Raw genomic sequence first — 23,106 nt, 5'->3', positions numbered from 1 at the left:
CCATCTTGTTCAAAGGCTTTCCTTGACTCAAAGACCACACTGAAATAGATAAAGTGCCAAGGATGAGACTGGCACTTCAAGATCAAAGAAAGAATTTAGCTTTAACCCACCATTCTACTACCTCTCCTCCTCCATCCTAATGCAGACTTTTCACTCCCTTCAAAATGAGCATGACTTCCTCTGTTTTCCCTGACTCCAAAAAAAGCTAAGTTGTTTTCATCTCTTTGGCTCACACCATCTAAACCCATGGCCTGAAATTTGTAATGAATTCTTTGCATCATATCTATTTGCAACCCACTCATGCTTCAGACTCAGCTTAGATCCCACATTGGCAGCAAAGTTGTCTTTTACCTTCCCAGCCCACCATGATCTCTTTCTTGAATTCCCATAGCTCTCACAGTCTGGACTGTTCATTAGATACTTGATAGGCACTTCCTTGTATTATCAGAGTAATTAATTTTTCATGCATATGTATCCTGTCTCTTTAACCAGATTTTAAACTCCTTGAGAGCAGAGACCATGTCTCATATCTTATGAATGAGCAAATGAATACCCTTCAATAGCTTACAGTAAGAACGCAACATGTAAAAGACAAAGGAGCATTAATTTATTTATTCATTCAAATTTATCAAATATTACTGTGTTCCAGCATTGTTTCAGGCACCAAGGGTTAAACGAGAAGCAACACAACATCAGCCCTGCCCTCCTGAGGCTTCTGGTATAGCTAGGAACCCAGACATTGGTGAAACAATTACACAAATAACTATATACACAAATATGTCTGTTTTTAAAAAGAAACTGTGCAATGCTAACAGGTGCTGAATCATTTTCATATCCTATACCTCTTAACTCATCCTGAGTCAGCCTGCCCCCCACCCTCCATCCATATTAAGAAACTAACAGAGGCTATCTGCACAAATTAGTGAATAAGAAGAAAATAGGGAAGACAAATAGCAGGAGCAGTTTGTTTGAGAAATATATTTGTCACAATCTTGATGGTCTAAGATTCATGCTCGGATAAAGTTATCCGACCAGAAGGCAATACTTAGACTCTGATCGCACTTCACAGAATTACTTTCAGGGAATAAACAAATAGAAAATAAAAAAATAAATCACAGAATTGCTTTTATGCTTAAAAGTTACACTCTAAACTTTTATGAAAGTTTGCTTTAAGATACAAGAATGTGAAATCTAACCCTATGACACAGCAATTGCACTACTGGGTATTTACCCTAAAAATACAAACGTAGTGATCCGAAGGGGCACGTGCACCCGAATATTTACAGCAGCAATGTCTACAATAGCCAAACTATGGAAAGAACCTAGATGTCCATCAACAGATGAATGGATAAAGAAGATGTGGTATATATACACGATGGAATATCATGCAGCCATCAAAAGAAACGAAATCTTGCCATTTGCGACAACATGGATGGAACTAGAGGGTATCATGCTTAGTGAAATAAGTCAATCGGAGAAAGACAACTATCATATGATCTCCCTGATATGAGGAAGTAGAGATGCAACATGGGAGGTTTGGGGGGTAGGAAAAGAATAAATGAAACAAGATGGGATCGGGAGGGAGACAAACCATAAGTGACTCTTAATGTCACAAAACAGATTGAGGGTTGCTGGGGGGAGGGGGGTTGGGGGAGGGGGGTGGGTTATGGACATTGTGGAGGGTATGTGCTATGGTGAGTGCTGTGAAGTGTGTAAACCTGGCGATTCATAGACCTGTAACCCTGGGGATAAAAATACATTATATGTTTATAAAAAATAAAATTTAAAAAAATATTAAAGGAAGGGAAATGTTCAGGAAATAGTGGACTATGAAAACAAAAATTTATGGGAGAAAAAAAAAAGAATGTGAAATCTATTTCTGCCTTTGCCACTTCACTAGTCAGTGACTCTCCTACAAACTAAAGAAAAAAGAAATACTTTACCAGAATTTAGGGCAAGGAAATTCCAAAATTTAGTGCAAAGAAAGATTCCTTTGTGAAACTTGCAATTTCCATCATTTCTGTTATCCAAAGCTATGTAACAGATCACAGTTTCCCTTTTGCAGAGGCTCCAAGAAAGCTTGACACCAACGAGGTAACACCTCATGAAATTGAAACATACTTAATTCTCTCTCTTTTCTGGGGTCTTTCTTTTCTATTTCTATTGTATTAAGCATATGTGTCTTTGTAAATCATTTCAAATAAAAAGGATTTCTTCAGTAAGCTTATTTCTTTATATAACTCTTATCATCAGATATCTTTGGATTTCTCTATTCATGGGTTTCTCCAATGTATAATGTATAATTTTCCAAAAGGCTAGGATGCATTATACTTTTTTTTTTTTTAAACAAGGAATCATCTACACAAATGGAAGAGAGAGGCTCTGGGAGATCATTCCAATGGAATTCAACTTTTGTAAATCCAAATATAGTACTGACCTCAACAAGATTCAGTGTTAAACCGAGAAATTTTTCTGAAATGTATCAATTGTGATATCCCATGTGTTCCTAAATTATTTTCCACATTTGGGAAATGTGGGATTTGTGATCAGCCTGAAACCATAACAGTTTAGTGCTAATGTAGGAAAACCAACTCTCTCACATTATTCCAATCATACAGCAAAGGTGAGAGGGGGTAATCTAAAATGCATTTCATCATTTGTGTTCCTGCTAACATGCAATTTCCAATTTGCAAGCGTCACCATTTTTGTTTGGGATAATTAACATTACAAATTATAAATCATGAGGAGATTTCATGCAGTTAACTCAATAGCCACAAAATTGTAATATTTAATGCCTCATAAAAATAAAATTAACCAACAAACTAGATTAAATTATGTGCTCACAGATTTATCATTGCTCCTCATGCATGCTCTAATTGGGCCATAAGACATTGTCCTTCCAGACACTGTCCTTCCGGAGTCTACTAGGAAGAGATTTTCCATAATAAAATAAGTGAGGGAAGACTCACGAGTTAATGAAATGAAAGGGACAATGAAAGGAAGAGGGGCATTCTATTCAATATTTTTATTTGGCATTTCATCGGAGGATTAACAAAAAAGAGGCTGTTTAGCTGATCTCACAAAATGATTCTGATTATTTTGTAAACCACTCCAAGTTCCATGCTTGCAATTTCTGTGCTTGCAATTAGCAATCTCACCCCACCCCACATACATACCAGTACACCATCACCACCACCCACCACAAGCATGCACCTGCAAACTGTTAAAGGTTTAAATATGGCCTCTTTAAAAAAAAAAAACAAACAAAAAAAAAAAAAAAAAAAGAATTATGTATTAATGCTAGTTATTTGGGAACAAGGATGGAAACATTTATCACACCCCAAGCCAATAAAACAATGTTTGTGCTGGCATTAAATTTCGGATTCTTTTCCCTAACGCTGCATGGCTGTCAGTTGCCGAGTACCCTGCTGTACCTTCTTTGTTGCAAGTAGACACAGTGGGAGCTGGAGAGAAGACAACATCTGACAGGAGGGAGTCAGGAAAAGTGTCAAAGAGGAGATAAGGCTTAAACTTGGATGTAGAAGAAAAAGAGAAATCAACCAAGTTAACAAGAAGGGCTTGAGCATGATGCACGAAGCGGGGTACATATGCAAAGACACAGAGGCATGAGAGAACCCAGCAGGTGTGAGGACCTGCAAATAATTCAAAAACTGTGGAATGTCAAGAGACCAGTTTTGAAGTCAGGCAGGAGTAAATCATCAAGAGCTCTGGCTATCCATCAAAGGAGTTCAGATTTTATTTTGTAGGTAATAGGAGCCATTTAGCCATGTAGAAAAATTATTCCGGTAGCAAACCCCAGAATTAACTGGAGAAGGACAGAACTATTAGGAGCAAATGATCACCATTTTGTGAGTGAAGGAAGACCTAATGGTCATGAAGGGAGATGAAGAGAGGTAGAAGAAGACAAGTTTGCACTTCATTAGAAAATTCAATCAGGAATCCAGTTATTTTTCCACTTACCACCAAGATTTGCAAAAGGTTATCATTCCTTCTCTAACACCCCATATAATTTCATAGATTTTTTAGTAAGAAAAAAAGAAATTGCCAAAGAGAAGTGATAAAGCTAACTATATTACAGAATCTTTCCTATGGTAAGCAGGGGGGAAAAAAGGGACACACTTTTGCACCATCTCAAAATAATTAGTACTCAACACACCACTTGAAATCCAGAGTGATTTTTTTCAGGGCTGAATTATTTATACCAATGGGAGAATTAAAAAAATAAGCCACTAATGAAATAGGATTTTAGTATAAAACATTAGATTTTTATAATAGAATAACTTTTTTTTAAAGATTTTATTTATTTATTTGACAGACAGAGATCACAAGTAAGCAGGGAGGCAGGCAGAGAGAGAGAGAGAGAGAGAGAAAGAGGAGGAGGCAGGCTCCCTGCTGAGCAGGGATTCTGATGCGGGGCTCCAACCCAATCATGACCTGAGCCCAAGGCAGAGGCTTTTAACCCACTGAGCCACTCAGGCACTACTAAAATAAAATAACTTAACAAAATGTAGAATTTACAGAATCAAATGATCTGCCCTTATTATTAATACCATGGCCTTGACCATACGATTCTCAATCAATCTCAATATAAGTCGATAACTTTTCTCTAAACTGGATATTTTGTCTAAGTTTGCCTTACCTTTCTACACTGAGCAAATCTCCCGAATGGATCACAAACACATCCAGCCATCACTGCTCGTAACAGACGTCTAGTGTTTTATCTGCCAGCACACCTGAACCAGTTTTTGAAACTAACCTCCCCTGCTCACCCTCACCTTAACCTCACCCATCGTTATCAATGTTATGCACAACACCATGCTTGTTCAGTGTTTGGTGGATGGCCTGACTAACACTCAGTTCCTAGATACCCTCTTTCTCATGACCTCTCTCTGCACTTTACTTGGACACTCATAAAGGCCACACCATAGTTAGAAATCACCACTGAAGAATGGCTGTCCTTCAGTACAACATGGCATCTCACTACATCCATAAATCCCTTCCCTTTTCTTACTTCCATTTCACCAGTTCAGTATCACCCAGTCTTCCAGTCCTTGCCTGCTCCTCCCAGACCATCAATCTTCCTTACCTCTTTTCCATGCCTAGCCAGACCCTTATTTCTAATAAAAAGGGTATTGTTTTAATCAAAACAATACCCTTTTTATTAGAACCCTCCATTTATTTTCTATCCTTTGTTTCCAATACTGCAAGCCTGAGCCGTCCCCACCCAGATGAATCACTCTGGAATTCTGTTCCAGGTGACTGAGCTCTCATAAAGAAAACTGCTTAGCCGTTCAGACTGATGTCATTCCAGTTTATAGTGGCCAACCCCAACAGCCCTCGGTGATCATCAGTAACCCTTCTTTTTGTCCCTCGTCAGCTAGCATCTACACTCCCTAGGGTTGCTCTTCCAAACCTTAGCCACTTTCTTAAACCCCTTGCATCATCCAACACCTTTATCTTTAGCTCTTCTTCGTAGTGAAATACAGATGATCAGATCACCACTTGCCTGTCTACTCCTTCACCCCAAGGTACGTATTAGAATACAAACCTTCATTCCTCTCATGACAATTTCTGAGCAATTGGGGTCTCTCCACCTGTCTTCGCTAAGGCCATTATTTCTGTGTTCTAAGTCATAAATAAAGCAGAAAAGGGGCACCTGGGTGGCTCAGTCAGTTAAGCATCTGCCTTTGGCTCAGGTCCTAATCTCAGGGTCCTAAAATGGGCTCCCTCAGTGGGGAGCCTGCTTCTCCCTCTCCCTCTGCCCCTCCCCACTCCTCATGTGTGCTCGCTCACTCTCTCAAATAAATAAAATCTTTTTTAAAAAAGTAAAATAAATAAAGCAGAGAAACCTTCAGAGAGCTCTCCTTCTATATCTTTATCTTCATTTCAGTCTAGCTCTTTCCCCCAAAACGACAAGCACATCAATTAATCTCACTCCTCAACACCAGCACCACTACCACCAACAAGAACAAAATCTTTCCTTGGTCCTTCTTCTATTTTTAGCTACTTCCCACCTCCTTTCATTTCCTCACCAAACTTCTTGAAACTATGTACATACATAATATGTATAAAATATGTACATTTTATAAATTTATGTACTAGAAACAGATGACCACAGTTTGAGTAGAGATTAAAAAGAATATATAAGTAATACTGTGTGTGTATATCTATGTTTTTAATTTGTTTTTTCCTTAAACCATTGCCATCTGTTTCTAACCAAGCTTCTAGATTGAAAATACACACACTGTTTCACCTATGATTTTATAATCTTATAATTTTTTATTACGAAGTTCTCTAATTGGCCCAGCAGCATTTAAAACTTTCTTTCCTGCCATCCCCCTTCCCCAGCACTTACCACCTCTTTGCATACTGTACGTTAATTTGTTTAGTGTCTTTCTCCATCCTGAGGGATATAAGTTGTTATGAGGGCATAGACTCTGCTTTTTTTTTTAAAGAACTTTTTTTTAAGATTTTATTTATTTGTCAGAGAGAGAAAGAAAGAGAGCACAAGCAAGGGGAGAGGCAGACAGAGGGAGAAGCAGGCTCTCCACTGAGCAAGGACCCTGGTCCAGCTGCCATCCCAGGACCCTTGGATCATAGCCTGAGCTGAAGACAGACGCTTCGCTGACTGAGCCACCCAGGCTTCCCTAGACCCTGGTTTTTTATTCACTCTCTAGAACATTTCTGGCATGTAATAAGTGATCAATGCATATCTGGTGGATAAGTATCACCCATTTTCTGGCCAAAATCAATTAGGCGAAAGGCAGAAAACACACTCAACCTGGGTCAACATCAGCCTCTTTTCTGAGAGTCTAAACTTTGGGACCAAGAGAGTCAAGCCAGTCTCTCTGAACAGATATAAACTGATATTCAGTGTGAACAGAGAATAAAATAGGTAAGTTAGAGAAATTGGGAATAAGAAGATCCTGATAGAATTCAAGTCCCAGGGGCGCCTGTGTGGCTCATTGGGTTAAAGCCTCTGCCTTCAGCTCGGGTCATGATCCCAGGGTCCTGGGATCAAACACCTCCTCCCCACCCCCTAGTCAGGCTCTCTGCTCAGCAGGGAGCCTGCTTCCCTCTCTCTCTCTGCCTGCCTCTCTGCCTACTTGTGATCTCTCTCTCTCTGTCAAATAAATAAATTCTTTTAAAATTTAAAAAAAAAATAAGAATTCAAGCCCCAGGTTCCATTTATCCCAATTATCAAAATGAATTCTATCCCTGGTCTCTGTGAAATATCCCAGTATCCTTCTAGTAAATTACCTTTCTTAGCTTAAACTAATAGTGTCTTTGTCTATTGCATGCGACCAAGGGATTCTGCACTAAACGTTCTATGGTTGAATAGGCTCAAAATAAACATCCTAAAACCCATGTTCAAAAAAAAACCCAGAGGGTAAAAAGTTAGAGTTACCACTCTAATTCCCAGAATAAACAACATGTGTAAATATATGAGCCATGGTTAAGTTACTTTAATGAAAACATGGTGTGACATGAAGGCAAACTCTTTATAATATAGGGAAAAGAGCTATTTTCATGTCTTCTCTAAATAAGATTACACACACATTAATTTTAGCTCTAAAGCCATTTTTTGAAAATAGGTTTAGTACTAATTTTACGTCATGCTAATTTTCCTTGGTCCATAGAAAAGTACACCATTGATCCGAGACTAGCGGAAGAACCTAGCTCCAAAGGGCAACACAAATTAAGGTTGGAGGGCAAACTGAAATGCATCCTAAATTGGCCTTTAAATATAACAGAGCTCTATCTTGAAGAACAGAGTTCAATAATTATCAACATTACATTTCATGGGTACTTACCAAACAAACGTTGATGGAACAGAAATTTACCAGCTATTAGTCCTATGAGAATGGCCAGTAGCCATAGAAGCACCTTCAGAATTCTCCAGCCAACTCCTCTAGGGTATTTATTTGTTACAAACGAAAAACAGTTTCCAACAACAATAACATTGGCTTCTGTTTGGCTATGAGAAACTGGGTCCTCCGCAAATATTAAGAAGTTAAAGAAGATCACCAAGTAAGCCACAATCATGCGAGACCAGGGATGCTGGAAGTAATAACGGAAGTCTTTACCCATCCTTCAAAACTTCAATTCCACTGTTGACCTGTAGAAGAAAAGATACATAGGGTTAGAGCAGAAAAACAAATAGTCTTTCTCCACCTATCATCTGTTCAGATTTTTTAAAAAAGATTTTACTTACTTATTGGACAGAGAGAGAGAGAACACAGCTAGGCAGAGAGGCAGGCAGAGACAGAGAGAGAAACAGACTCCCTGCTGAGCAGAGAGCCCGATGTGGGGCTCAATCCCAGGACCCTGAGACCATAACCTGAACCTAGCCCAGAGGCTTAATCCACTGAGCCACCCAGGCACCTGCTATCTGTTCAGATTTATAATAGCTCAAGAAAGAGGTATTTAAAAAGATGCTACCTGTACCTACTTATGGCACCAAGACAAGTGTGAGATCGAGGAAAGTAAATATTGTTCCTTTGCCGCCATCCAATCATATCTCTGACCACATGGGGGATGTAGGGTAGGAAGAGAACAAAAGAACAGGGCCAGAAGGGTAATGAGAAGGCAAAACACTGTCCAAAATTGGGGTGATGACTGAGATGACCTGTAGAGGTCACCTCCAGAGGAAATGCAGAGGAAAAAAAACAATATTTTTCCTCTTTTAAAAAACTATTGTTAGGTAATCTTAATACAAAGGCACTCAAAAATGAAAGCAACGTAGGAGTAAATTGAGCACCTACTAACATAAAATAAACATCCTCCTCTGCCCATACCCTTCTCCTCAGAGTCAGGATCCCTTAATAATCTGGTGGAAATATTCTCAGACTAAGCTAATTTACTAAGTCTATCCAATTCTGAAATTCAGTTTTAGTGAACCCATTTGGTATTCAGACTAAGCTATACCTCTTTGTTTGCAGCCACAAAGCTAAATAAAAGCTGAGATTAAAAAAATAACAATAAAGGTGGTAATTGCACTGATGTCTGCCAATTCTTTTTTCTTCTTTCTCAATTTGTTTAAAACTAGGAGGAAAAGAAAAAAAAAGAAAAAAGGACGCTTACAGAGCCTACAGCATGTGACATCCAGGCTCTGTGCTGGATGCCTACATCAATCATTATCTCATTTTTACCATAACAACCCTCTGAACTACTACCATTATCATTCCCATCATTTCATTTTACAAGGAGGGAACTGAGGCTCACACAGATTATGTAATTTGCCCAAAGTCAGCCAGCAGGAGAGCTCTGATCTGAGCCTCTTGAAGTCCAGCAGCCCAGTCAACTCCAGGAATTTTCCCTGCCTTAGAAGGCAGACCCAGGGCCCAGCCCCAGGGATGTCATCCTTTGACTGCTTTCTGCAGACATATTCCTCTCCAGGAATAATTATATTAACTCAACATTAATAGTATACTCTCTATACTTCTATAACCCAGGAAAAAAATATGTAAGTGAAAAAACCCTTCACAAATCCCAAGCACTTTGGGATACTGATAAATTTCCCATTGATAAATATTCTCATTTTACACATGGCTAAAAGCACAAAGATCCAGCCACAAGCCTGAAGTAACTCTGAGTCAGTGGAAGACCTGAGAATGGGCTCCAAGGCTCCCCGTCCCTGTCCAATAGTCTAGGGAGATGAGTATCAATTAAACCCACAATCTAAGTTAATGAAAACTTGTCTTCACTGTTTTAGAAAAGCAATGTAAATACACAAAAGGACTGTCAGTATAACTCAGTAAAACTAAGAATCACTGTGCCTTGGATTCATTTACCTTTAAGCAATTTCAGGTCCCTTGTGATCTTCGTGACTACTCTGAAATACCTGTCCCCAGGGGCTGTAACTCAGCTAGCTTAGGAATGGTGACTATAGGAAGATTTTTCTTCCTAATGTGAGGTTCATCACCCAATAGAGCAGTGGTTGGTTCTCACACCAAAGACAGCAAACTGATAAAGAACAAAAACGAGCGTCACGCATTTTCATGATATTCAATTAGGCAAGGATGCCAGAATGGGTTGTCAGTTCGGGTTCATGAAACATTTTTAGAAATATCTAAAGACCACTACCACAAGAGAATACATAGAAATCATCTCAAGGCCAATGAGTCTTGAAGCAAGGAATTCCTAGATGCTCATGAGACAGGATAGGAGGATCACTTAAGAATTTAACAGGTTTCAGGGTGCCTGGGTAGTTAAGTGACTGACTCTTGATTTCGTCTCAAGTCAAGATCTCAGAGTGAGATGGAGGCCCCCCACCTCCCCCACCCCTATGGTGATGCTCAGTCAGCCCAGAGTCTGCTTAAGATTCTCTCTCTCCTTCTTCCTCTCCCCATGCCCCCCCCCCCACACGCACTCTTTCTCCTGAAGAAGAAGAAGAAGTAGTAGTAGTAGTAGTAATAGTAGTAGTAGTAAACAGGTTTCTATGTTGCTTCTCTCACCAGTGGGGAATTCTTGCCCCATTGCCACACCACCTCCCTTCCCTCCGCCACACACAAGCAAGGCAGCAGGATTTAGAACACTGAATGTGTAAGAGTCTGATTTTTTTTTTAATCAATGCTTTGTAGACGGTTAGCATACACTTATTTTATTGTTGTTATTTTTAATGTTAGAATCTTGTTTTGTGGGCTACAAAATGTCCACATGCCCAAACTGAATTAGAACATTCAAAAAATTTTGGAGACAGCTGCTCCTCTTCAGTATTTATATTTTTTAAGAGAGACAACTGTAGTGTTGAGCAACAATCCTGCCCTTGTACAGACCCGATTTCCCACAGGAATGCTATGAATGCTACCATCACAAATTACATGTAGGCAAACAAAGTTGCTGCTCATTTAATTCACATATGTAGTAAGCAGAAGAACCAGCATTTGAATCCAAATCCATTCCTAGCCCTTGATCTCTCTAATATACCACAAAGCTAGAAATGTTTCTTCCAATAAAAACTTTCCCATAGGGTTTGTAGCCTGTTCTTTATTTCTACAAACAGATTCAGTGACTTGGATACTAGCTGAATTACTGGTCTTTCAATTTTATGCCACACATCCTGATATTTATTCTTGCTTCATATTGCCAAAACTGAAGTATATCTTCTAGGGGGGTCCCAAATTTCAAAACCCACATTATAACTTGAATAAAACTTCTACTTATCCCCACTTTCTGATTTCATCCACAAAGTCACCCTAAGCCTGCCTAGTCATCTCAGCCTTAGGAACCAGGTATCCCAACACTGTTTCCGCCTCTGGCATTCACATGAAGCAATATGATCATTCAGTGAACCGCATGTTATAATCCAGGGTGGAGGTTGTTCAAATGGACTGTGCTACAGTGGACAAGATAGTCTGCAAACCCTTTTAATTTTTTTAAATTCAATTCTGTAACCATAGCTGAGTTTTTATCTTAAGTAAATGTGATTTATCTTAGCACTTAGTATATGATAGGAAAATTATGGGTGTATGTGTGTGTTTCCTTCCCTAGGTCATAAGGTGCTCAGGGAAGAGCTGTTCACTTCCGGGTCACAGCACAGGGCCAGCCTCAAAGGGGGCAATCAATTAACATCTACTGGATGCTGTGAATCGTACACTTAGAAAGAAAATCCTCCTCGCTGTTCAGGCAATATGAGAAGGCAGAGAGACCTGCCATTAGCTTCCACTAACATAGGAAAGGAAAAAAGCACTGGGACCCCAAAACTGCCATGCTAACTCAGCCAGCAGCCACAATGTGCTCCCACCTGACAATATCTCATTTTAGCACACATTTCTGCATTATCACCATTATCACTGGGCTAACATCTGTGGAGTATTTACCACATATCAGACACTATGCTCATGAGCTTTACAAACTGTATTAAATTTCATAGCAGCCCAGTGAAGAAAAAAAAAATACTCTTATTTTACAACTTTTGAAACTGAGACCTAGGGCTTAGTAATTTGTACCAGATAACAAAATGAATCTGCGCCAGAGCCAGGATTCAAATCCAAGTCACGTAGCTTTAACACTCTACACCACACCTTCCCATGTAAAGACAAATTCCAAAATCTTGCCCGTTACATGTCAGTCAGAAAGCTCCTGAGAATAAAGATACCTGATAGAAAAGACTGACTGTGCTTGAGGATGAATGAGTCTACTAATACTATTCCAGTGGACTTTGCAAACATGCCCAGAAAAAAACTGGTTATGTGACTGACGACAGGATAGCTTGAGTTTTGTTCTTCTTCTCTGAGCATCGGCATAAGTCGTTGAGTTGATCTGATTGTTCTAATGCAATGCGTCACTGATGCTCATTCTGCGGTTTTCCAACTATGCCTACCAAGAGCACTACCGCTTTGAGAGCTGGATTAATCCACGCATCCACTTTCCTCTTCTAAGTAATGACATCATTGGGTAGATGTTGCTACCAGTATCTTGGACGCCTCTGCTTTTCCCCATTATAGCAGTGATGGACGAAGAAGATAGGCGCTGGAACTTTACACACGCTCTGATGACCCACAGGCCATCAGTCACGGTTTCTAACTCTAGACGGACTGATATTTATAGTAGAGAGTAGGAATCCCACACATTTTACTACAAGTCTTGCATCCCAGCTGATTAAAAAAGCCTCAGAATAGAGAAGAATGCAAAGGAACAAGGGGGAAAAGATCAGGCTACTAAGGTTGGGAGGACACTGAGCAAAGACAGAGGAGAGACTTTCTGGTAGACAGGGGCATCTGTAGTCCTGGGGAGCTGGCACACGGAGCCTCTGAGATACCTTGTGAGAGGCAAGCATAATTTGGGGCCAATTCAAGGAAGAGTACACAAAAGTGTTGTTCTGTATTTTACTGAATAGAGACTAGAGAGTGCAAAGTTTCAGAACTGAAAAGTGATACAACCACCTGGAGCAGAGTTTGGGAAAGATTTCTCTGTCAGCCTAGAAAATGAAAAATTGGTATGCGGCATAATGAACACGGGGAAATTAAATCTATAGGCTACTTCAACAGTTTAAGTAAAAGATAATCAGGTCCTAGACTTGGGCAACATAGATGCCCTAATGAGCGTTGTAATAACTTGACTGAAGCAGAGTACCATACCTTCATTACTCACTTGGGCCTTTACAAGGAAAGGAAAACATTGAAGGCTTTCAGGAGGATGAATTTCATTTTTCTCAGCAGGGACCCTAGCTCAGGCTACAGTTCTCACATAATGCCAAGTATGATCAAGATGAAGTCTATCACCTACATTTTAAAAAAATTTATGGATGCATATGGGAAAGTCCTCAAGGAACGAATATGCTACGCAAAAGACACTACCACTAGCCAAGCAGGGCATGCTGAATGCACAGTTCTGCTAATGTAGGTCTCAACATCTAGTAAGTCCTAACCAGATACCATGAACAGATCCCTCCCATTGTGGAGCACTATCTTAAGATAAAAAAAAAAAAATAATAATCTCTCCAAATTTTTTTTAAACGATTTCAATTTTTTTTTTTAAGATTTTATTTATTTATTTGACAGAGAGATCACAAGTAGTCAGAGAGGCAGGCAGAGAGAGAGAGGAGGAAGCAGGCTCTCCACGGAGCAGAGAGCCCGATGTGGGACTCGATCCCAGGACTCTGAGATCATGACCTGAGTCAAAGGCAGAGGCTTAAACCACTGAGCCACCCAGGCGCCCCTCTCCAAATTTTCTGAAGCTCCTTAGTATTTATGTCTGAAAATTTACCTCTAACCCCTCTTAGTTTTTATTTAAAGGGCTTTTTGAAGATGACTATACCAAGTATGTAGACTTTACTTCAAGCAACTTGAATTCCATTTTTTTAAAAAAGAATTTTTATAATTCTTCCTGTACTTTACTTTTTGTGGGAAGCACTTTGTGACACAAACAGCTGTACTTCGGGCAGTTTTTGGCTGTATTAGCACAAGACAGAGTTAAAGGCTATTTCTTCAACTATCTACTTCTGTATAGTATTATAGACCCTATGTAAAGTTCTTTGCAGTTCACAGAACACTTTTTACAATCATTTCATTTAATCCCTAGGATAATCACTTTTAATTTTTTTTTAAAGATTTTATTTGAGAGAGAGAATGAGCAGTGGGGAGGGGCAAAGGGAGAGAGAGAGAGAGAAGCAGACTCCCTACTCAGCAGGAAGCCTGATATGAGGCTTGATCCCAAGACCCAGAGATCATGACCTGAGCCCAAGGCAGACACTTAACCTACTGAGCCACCCAGACACTCCAGATAACTGCTTTTTTAAAATTGAAGGTCAAAAGGGCAGACACAGCTTTAAACTGTTTGACACTATTTCCTTAAAAGATAAATAAAGATAGCTGCCTATATTTATATCACATTTTACCTCTTAGTGTTTTTAGTGAGCACAATCACACCATGAGAATGATATTAGAATGATTCAAAGGAATCAGGAACATCTGTTTTTCAGAAGGCAGCCTAGAGTCGGGGGAGGAATATGGTCCAGTTCTGCCTGACTGCGACTTACCAGCTCTGTGATCCTGGGCAAAGCCCTAAGCTCTCTGAGATTCCATTTCTTCACTAGTAAAATTCCAATAAAAGTACTTTCCTCAGAGCATAGTAGTGAAGACTGGAGATGTCATTGTAAAGTGCCTGGTCACTTCCAGGTACTTCCTATTGCGAAGGCCATTTAAAATACGAGTGAGTCATTGTCATTCCCATTAAAAATGAGCATGAAAGTAATATCAACTATACATTACATTGACTGGGTGATTTTATATGTTATTCTCAGAGTTAAGGGATTTTTACTACAACAGTACAAGGTAAAGGATGAATGCTGTCCTTACTTTACAAATATTGAAAATAAGGCTCAGAAAGCTTAAGCTACCTAACCAATTCATATTTAGAAAGTGACATAGTCCAGATTTGTTAAATCCATGATAACATTCATCATTCATTTGTTCAATATTTACCAATAGCTTATTTCTGCCAGGCACCGGCCTATACATGAGGGTCACCAAGAGACAACACCCTTGTTTGCATCTTACCGTCTCTTTGAGGGAAAGAGACATTAAACAGGGAAAAAAAAAAAAATAGATACATAGTATTTTAGAAAATTATAAGTTGATGAAGAAAGTTAATAGGGAATGTCAGGAGGGAGGGAAGTTTGAAGAGGCCTCACTCTAAGGGGACATTTGAACAAAGACCTGGAAGTAGGGAGGGAGGCAAGCAGATATTCAGAAAACAGTGATACAGGCGCAGAGAACAAAAAATTGCAACGACCTGGGCTGAGTGCATTAGTGCATTTAAGGAACAGCAAAGAAACTACTGTGACTGGACAGGGACAGAGGCAGGGGAGAAGGAAGGGAGCTCAGGTCTACAAGGGAACATCCCATTGTGATGTGGCCAGTCAGGATCCGGCCCTAAGGCCATCTTGTGCGTGAGGGCTTTCACCGGGTGCCACATGGGAACCAAGAGAGTGGCACATGTGGCTTACAGGTCAGAGGGGCTACTCTGTATAACGGTTGGAAATGTATGAACTTCTAGATAGATTTAAATGGAAGAGCTGAGGGCTGCCTGGGGGGCTCAGTTGGTTAAGCGTCTGCCCTCAGGTCACTCATGATCCTAGGGTCCTGGGATCAAGCCCCACATCGGGCTCCCTGCTCAGTGGGGAGCCTGCTTCTGCCTGTCCCCCTGCTTGTGCAATCTGTCTCTCTCTCTCTCTCTCTCTCTCTGACAAATAAATAAATAAATATTTTAAAATAAATAAATGAGAGGAAGAGCTGACAAGAGTTATGTGATGGATTGGATGTGGACACGGCCTCACAAAATCCAGAATGGACCTACCATTTCCTGAGATGAACACCACTGAAGCAGACATGGACAACACAATAAAAATTAACGTTTTTTCGTGCTTTGTATGGATTGGGCAAGCACTTTTCATTCAGTACCTCAATTAGTCCTTACACCAACCCTTTGGATTTACCAATGAAGAAACAGAGACTCAGAAAGGTTAAAATCTGCCGAAGGTCATACAGCTGCCAACTGGCAGAAACAGCATAAATATCTCTGTATGACCCCAAAGTCAATACTCTTAATAACTACTATGTTCCCTACACTGAGAGTATAAAATACAGAATGCAGTTCCAATGAGAAGGAAGTAGGAGCATGAGGAAGCAGTTCCATACTAGGTGATGACTTGCACCTAGTAGGCACACAACAAATATTTGCTGATGAATGAATAAATGTAAAAAAAAAAAATGTATGGATCATGGTTGGATAATAGACCAACTCTGGGTAAGAAGAAACAACAACAACAAACACCGATGATTCCATTCCAGTAAGAACAGACTCTGGTAATGGGATAAGTCTGCAAAAAGAAAAGGCAGAAAGATGGAGAAACAAAATACATATTTGCCTGGACCAGCCCTGAGATAAGAATAAGTTTTGCTATATTATCTCTAAATGTTAGGTGAAAAGGCAGGTATAAGGAGGTAACATATAACATTTTCCATAATGTGAATGCTTTATACAGTTTTTAAAAATACAAATAACAATAATAACAGAATTAAAGTTGGAACTTCTTGCTTTTAGTCCAATACAAGAGACACACAGCCTTTTAAATAAAAAAGCAACCTTTTAAGTCAATCAATGAAACCACCATAAGTGGTTTTGCATAGATACCAGGATGGTATTTGTGGTACCCTTGCTAAATTAGAAGATCACATCCATAAATCACTTCCCAGACTTTCTCTTCACATTGTTTCAACCTTTAAGTGATTTTCTTCCTTTGTTCTTAACCTGTAGTCTTTGGGATAACAAAATACTAAACCATGCAATTTTTTAAAATAGAGAAGCTGAAGCAAAGTTGGGTTCTCTCCCAACAAAGACATTAGTTAACTTTTCATTAAAATGGCAAAGTATTTATGAGCCCTTTCACGTTATAAAGTTGAAAAATATTCACCAATGAATTCTTTACAAATGTTTAGACCTCCTTTTCAGTGATACCTGTTTATGATAAAGAATCTAAACACACACCAGAGAAAGTAACAATGAATCAATAAAATAAGATCCATTCGTATTTGAAATTATTTCTTAAATGGTGGGCAGTTTAAAGGAACAAATTAAATAAAACAGACAAGTATTGCTTTCTGAGCACAAGGATCATCAGATGGAGGAGGAATGGGGGTGGGGATAAATATCTGAGCCAAAATTTTAAAATCCATAATTACTTCAAAACTACTCAGATTGAGGGGGCAAGGGGTGTTGAAAGTATGTCATGGCAAAAAAAAATCACTACAACAAAAATAGTTTTTTACTGAGATTCTACTACTCTTTATATTCAATCAATTGGAAGAACTTTTTTCTTCCGAGAAGTCCTTCAATGGATTTCAAACAATATATCATTTATAACTAGGGGTAAATACATGTATTCAACATACTCTTTCCTTTGGTTCATTAGACCATAAATACTAAATAAGCATGTGATGTTTACTACCATCTCTCTCTCTCTCTCTCTCTCTCTCTCTCTCTCTCTCTCTCTCTCTCTCACACACACACACACACACACACACACACAGTTCATTGTTCCACAGAGGATAGAATGAATAATGGCAGCCCAAGTGTTACCACATGGGTCTAACACACTTGCGGGCCTATGGCATTTTCAAAAATAGGAATCGACTAATAGCTTCATTTAGTCACGATAAACTTAGTAAACACTCAAGTTTTCTCTTTGGGCTTTTTGGTTTTAAGGAGAACACCCCTGAACGGCAACCTGTTAATTTAGTTAACCAACAATACGTGGGGCTTCTTACGGTGTCCCCATCCCGGGAATCAGTGGAGCGAGGAAAGTTCAAGGTCTGTCCTGGCGACGTCCCTTACCCCCTCCGAGCCCCGGAGTTCGAGGGTTCCTCGCCGCGAGCCTTCGCCTTCCACCCAGCAGTCTCGACTGCCTTCGCGCAGAAGGGCCGGTGCGTCCGTCTCCCTCCGTGACACTTTACCCTGCCTCGCAGCATGCCGCCCGCGGGAACGGAGGAGAGGCGCGGGGGGAATCGGGGGCCGGGGGGCCGCGGCCGCTTCCGCACCCCCGCGCGGGGACGAGGAGGCAGCCGGGCGAGCAGGGCTCTGCTGCGGCTGGACCGAGCGGCGGGGGAGGCGCGCCCAGCGCCCGGGCCCGCGTACTCACCGGATGGGGCCGCGCGGGCACGGGGTGTCTGCAACACCGGAGACCCGGGCGAGCACAGCCCTCCGCCGCGCCGGCGGCCTCGCTGGGAAGCGCGGCGAGACGGGCCGGCGGCGTAGCTGCCGCCGCTGCTGTCACCAAGCTATAAATACCGGCTCGGCCCACACTCGCCGCCGCCTACGCCGGGCGCCCTCCGCAAAGTGCGCGGGCCGCGGACCCGGCAGCCGGAGCGCAAGGGCGACGGCGCCGCGCAGGTGACCGCGATGGCTCCAGCTGTTCGGCAGCCTCCGCAGCTGGAGGCATGGCCTCCCGCCGCCCCCGCCCTCGCCGCTCCCTCCCCTCCCGCCTGCGCGGCGGGCCGACTCCAGCCCGCGGGCCGCGCGCGCAGAGCCAAGCCCGCCCCGGCCGGGCCCGCCTCTGCAGAGCCGGCGGCTGCAGGCGGGGGACCACTTGGGGAGCGGCGGAGGTGGGGGCGGGGATGGTGGGGTGGGGGGCGGTCCGGCTACCGCCTGGCGTGTCAGCAGCAGTCCCTTGGTCCTGGGGGAATCCGCAGACTTCTTATAAAATCCACCATCCTGCAGGGAACCAGTGAGGTTCCCAAGTGGAATAGCCTCAAAAGAACTGCAAACTTTCTAATGCGGTCTCAGGTCACAGAGCATCCTTCCTGCTTGTATCAGTCGGTGGTGCGGAGGTGGGGTGGGAAGAGACCGCCCGCGAGGACAAGAGAAGTCTTACACTTACTTTCCAGCCTGCCAGGCCTCACACACACACACACACACACACACACGCACGCACGCACAAATATACTCACATTTGCACACACACATCTAGAAGCACGCACACATTCATACACACTTAGAAATGACAAATATATGTACACAGATGTATAGATATCTACACACACATATATAAGCACATGCATACACTCATACATACACACCTTTATGCACACGTATACTGGAAGCACACATATGTGCAATCTTTAGCATTTTCCAAGCTTGAAGCTCTCAGGAGCCTGGCATTCTGTAGTGCTGAAATGATTTATCTGCAGCATGGCAGAGGAAAGACCTTTGACCATATTTGACCAATTCCTGTCCTCCTGATGTAACCTTTTTTCTGTCGTGTGTGTGTGTGTGTGTGTGTCTCCTTTGTTTCCTTCCACCCCTAATAACAACTGCTACCTCAGTTTACCAGCTGCTTATAATATATTAAAAGCTGCTGTCCAGTATACTGATCTCTGTGCTACTGGAAGTGAGCCTTAGTTGGTATTGTCAGATGGAAAATGGAATCATCCCTATATGCCGACAGTAGCAAACTTATGAGGAGAAAAACAGCCTCTCTCCTGGATGGCAGCATGATTCAGGAATGCTCTGAGTAGCCAGAGGAAGAGCTGAGATGTCAGCAGATTTTGAGATGGGGCAGAGAGGGCCACTCCCAAGTCCTGCAGTGTAGCTAATCTCCACAAGCATAACTGGGAGACCACAGCCAGGCTTCTCACTAGCTTCGACATCTGTTCTAGCTTCTAAGAATGACCACAAGTAACCACGGGACAGTCATAGTTTGTGATCATCTTATGGAACTCTTAGGGTAGTGAGATTCTCCTTAGTGAACCTTTCACAAGCTTTCCCACACAGAGCTGTTTCCTTTGCTAGCCCTTTGCACATTTTACAATGACACTTCTTACATTGGCTGTACTTTTTTTTTTTTTTTTTTATTTGACAGAGAGAAATCACAACTAGGCAGAGAGGCAGGCAGAGAGAGAGGAGGAAGCAGGCTCCCTGTGGAGCAGAGAGCCCGATGTGGGGCTCGATCCCAGGACCCTGGGATCATGACCTGAGCCGAAGGCAGAGGCTTTAACCCACTGAGCCACCCAGGTGCCCCTGGCTGTACTTTTTTGCAGTGTCTTTTTCTCTCCCACTAAGCTATGAACTCTTTGAAGGCAGAGACAAAGCTTACTCACCACTGCACCCTCAATACCTAGCGTAGTGAATTATAGTAATGGCTCAAGAAATAATAGACCAATTCCACAGACTATAAGCATCACTGTGTTTTTATAATTATTATCAGGAGTATTTTCCCAAGGATTACTGAACTGTGTAACTGGGCTCCATGTGCTTTATTTTCCTTGTATCTTCATTTAAAGCAAGGAGTCTTTAGTCAGTTGAAACTGGAAAACATTAAAGCTTCACAAATTATGAAGCATAATACTGATGTGTATGGGTTGTTAACCACCACCACCCCCCCAAAATAGAAAACAAAACAGAAGACCATTTTCCATCACTGAAAGTCTGTAAAACATAATGTATTTCAGAAGATAGAGGGGCACAAGTCAATAAGCAGCTTCTCTTCTGTCTAGTTGAAAGAAAGAGAGCTCCCCCCACAATTAGTTGGCTTATGTGGTGTCTACTAGAATGAACTTAAATTAATCAGAACTGAAATGCTTGCCCTCAGTTACATGGTGTTTACTCTCCCTTTGGAGCCCTGTCTTCTTAACATATGATCTTGCTTTCTTTAACAATAATTTCTAGAATAAGCTCAACCAATGCTTATTCTTTGCTCTTAGTTGAGCGATCTCAAGATTTAAAGACTATAACTCTCCAGGACCACTTCAGGGCAGAATATTGAAATGACCAAGCTTTACTTCAACATCCACGCTCCCTTTTTACCGCTGACCAAGAAGCTTGTGCCCTTTGCTTTGCGAGGCAACCAGGATCTCCAGTCCAGCCCTATTTACAGACCAGGCAGGGGAACAGCCTCTACACTTAATCTTTGTCACTATAACATGTAATGATAAAAGCTCACCTTTTTGAAGGCTTGTCCTCTATCAGTCCCACTCCATGTATCCAAACGTTGAATCTCTGCAATAGACCAAGGAGATAACTGTTACTAGTATCACTTCCATGTTTACCTTCGAGGAAAGAGACACATAAAGACTGACTAGTTCGTGCAAGACCTCATGACCAGCCAGAGTGGTGGAGTAAGGATCAGAAGGTCTGCAGTATGACTTGCTAATCCACGTTTAGCTCTATCTTATAGTCCCTCCCCACGTACCAGGAAAGGGATGTGGGTTTTACAGTTAGGAGACCCAGAACAGGGATTATTTGTGTGAATTGTGTTCCATCACAACCCTAGCTACAGCTCCTATAACATTTCAGTAAGAATCCCTAGATCTTCCTTTCTTCACCACTGAAGTGGTGAAATGTTAGATCTGGATGTAGACATGGGGCCCAACACAGGTCATTTGGTCTGTTCAAGGACAGATTCACTCAGGATTAGGATATTGTTCTCCTCATTCTCCATCTCTTTCCATCCCAGTCACGACCACATAGACCTATTGGGAGATTTAAATGTCCTAATGTGTATAAGATACCTATGCAGTTTCAAGTACATAATAGGCGGTCAATAAAAATTATTCTTTCGTCCCATTAGTGTTCTAAGAAAACTTCTCAGAGCCAAAATCTATTGGTCTGATACACAGATAGGGATTGCTTACTCACAGATATTAACCATTTCTCTAGTGTTAGCCTGTAGTGTTAGAAATGGTATAGATAGAAGCCTCAGGAAGAAATTGAGATGGCAGAACTTCAGATCTCCCACTCAACCCATCCATGCTGCAACCCAAACAATTTTTTCCCCATTTCTATTCTATAGGGGAGATCAGCAAATTTGCCACAGCTTCAGACAGTGTCAGGACAATGATAGGAAACTGTCAAATCACACTATCCAATCATCTGCCTACTCCACCTCCACGTTCAAAGTCAGCCCTGCAGACAGGCTTAAACATGGGTCTTCTTTACATGGAATTCCTTTATAAAATCTGACACCAACATGCAGAAATCAGAAGTAACCACGTGAGATGATATGTGTTCATCTCACATATCCCAGTAGGTTAGTAATACAGTTATTCTCTGTATTTTTGAAAAAGAAAAATATAAGCTCAATACACATTTTCAAAAATTGGGGAAAATGATGATTATGACGAAACTGTATCCTTCTCTAAATGGCAAAAGGAGGCAATATCCAGAAGCATCAGTAATCTCTACCGAGCCTATTAGGAAATACTTTCATCAGTGATTTGGTGGACTCTAAGCAAAGTTATTTTTAACTTCCAATAGGTCAATCGGGATGATGCTAATTGCACACTCCAAATATAAACAGCATAATTTCCTTATTGTCGAGGATGCAAGAATAGAAATTTGAACATAATTATCTTCTGGTATTTGAAGACAAGTGACTTGACTGCCAGCATTTTCCTCAATAATCCTAATTGCAAATGTCCAGTTCCACTAATATATTTTAGTCCCCATGTCCTGGATTTTTCTTGGGAAAATATGCTCATTGCATGTCTACTGCTTGGAATGTTAGAGCCTGAGCCCTGGAATCCCGGTTTCAGCCACATACCTAGCATCAGTGCGATAGTAAGCAAATTACTGAACCTCTCTGTACATTAGTGGTGCATGCCTCACAGGTTGTTAGAGGAATTAAGCATGTGTGTTACCCTTTTAACATTTGGTCTGTCCATGTTAAGTTCTCCATAAATGTTCTTTTTACTATCATTGCCTTCATTTCATCTCTGCCTTCCTAATATTCTACATGTCCCACAGTTTCTTTCACCAAAGGACCGATTTTCCTAGCCTTCCCTTTATCCTGTAAGTGGCTGGACAATTTGTGTCCAGTTTCTAAAGCAAAGAAGACAGGCAAAGAGAGGGTGAGCTAGCAGTCTTGGCAAAAGTCGAGCCAAGATCACCCCTGATTCACACACGGTCGTGAGGAATCTGCATAAATATGAGCCCTTCAAAGAGCCCTTCCTCGGGATGATAGAGAGGGGCAACTGTTTCACTGCCCACTCCCTTCAGTTCCTTCTTGCTTTCTCCTCTGTCCCACAACCCATTCTTACACAGAGACCCTAAAAACTGACCAGTGTCTCACTCCCAGGGAGGAGTGAT

The 23,106-nt window shown here is 41.4% G+C and overlaps 1 protein-coding gene across 3 annotated transcripts in view; it reads right to left on the bottom strand.

Moving 5' to 3' along the window:
• The window catches only part of TMEM117 (transmembrane protein 117), a 498,717-nt gene extending 480,251 nt beyond the window's left edge, over positions 1 to 18,466 (bottom strand). For 2 of the 3 annotated variants that reach the window (XM_046013709.1, XM_046013713.1), the window contains exons 1-2: positions 18,164 to 18,466; positions 7,836 to 8,140 (exon numbers count right to left, since the gene is read on the bottom strand). In XM_046013709.1, the coding sequence (XP_045869665.1) occupies positions 7,836 to 8,112 (277 nt within the window). In that variant the 5' untranslated portion in view covers positions 8,113 to 8,140; positions 18,164 to 18,466. Of the gene's footprint in view, positions 1 to 7,835; positions 8,141 to 17,859; positions 18,135 to 18,163 lie in introns of those variants that run through there. The other variant, XM_046013710.1, reaches the window with a different exon arrangement.
• Positions 18,467 to 23,106: the final 4,640 nt, after the last annotated feature.

This window comes from Meles meles, chromosome 7 (assembly GCF_922984935.1).
Source record: "Meles meles chromosome 7, mMelMel3.1 paternal haplotype, whole genome shotgun sequence".
Lineage (NCBI taxonomy): Eukaryota > Metazoa > Chordata > Mammalia > Carnivora > Mustelidae > Meles > Meles meles.
Note: the sequence above shows the minus strand (reverse complement) of the source record. Positions and strands in the feature narration are given on the sequence as shown.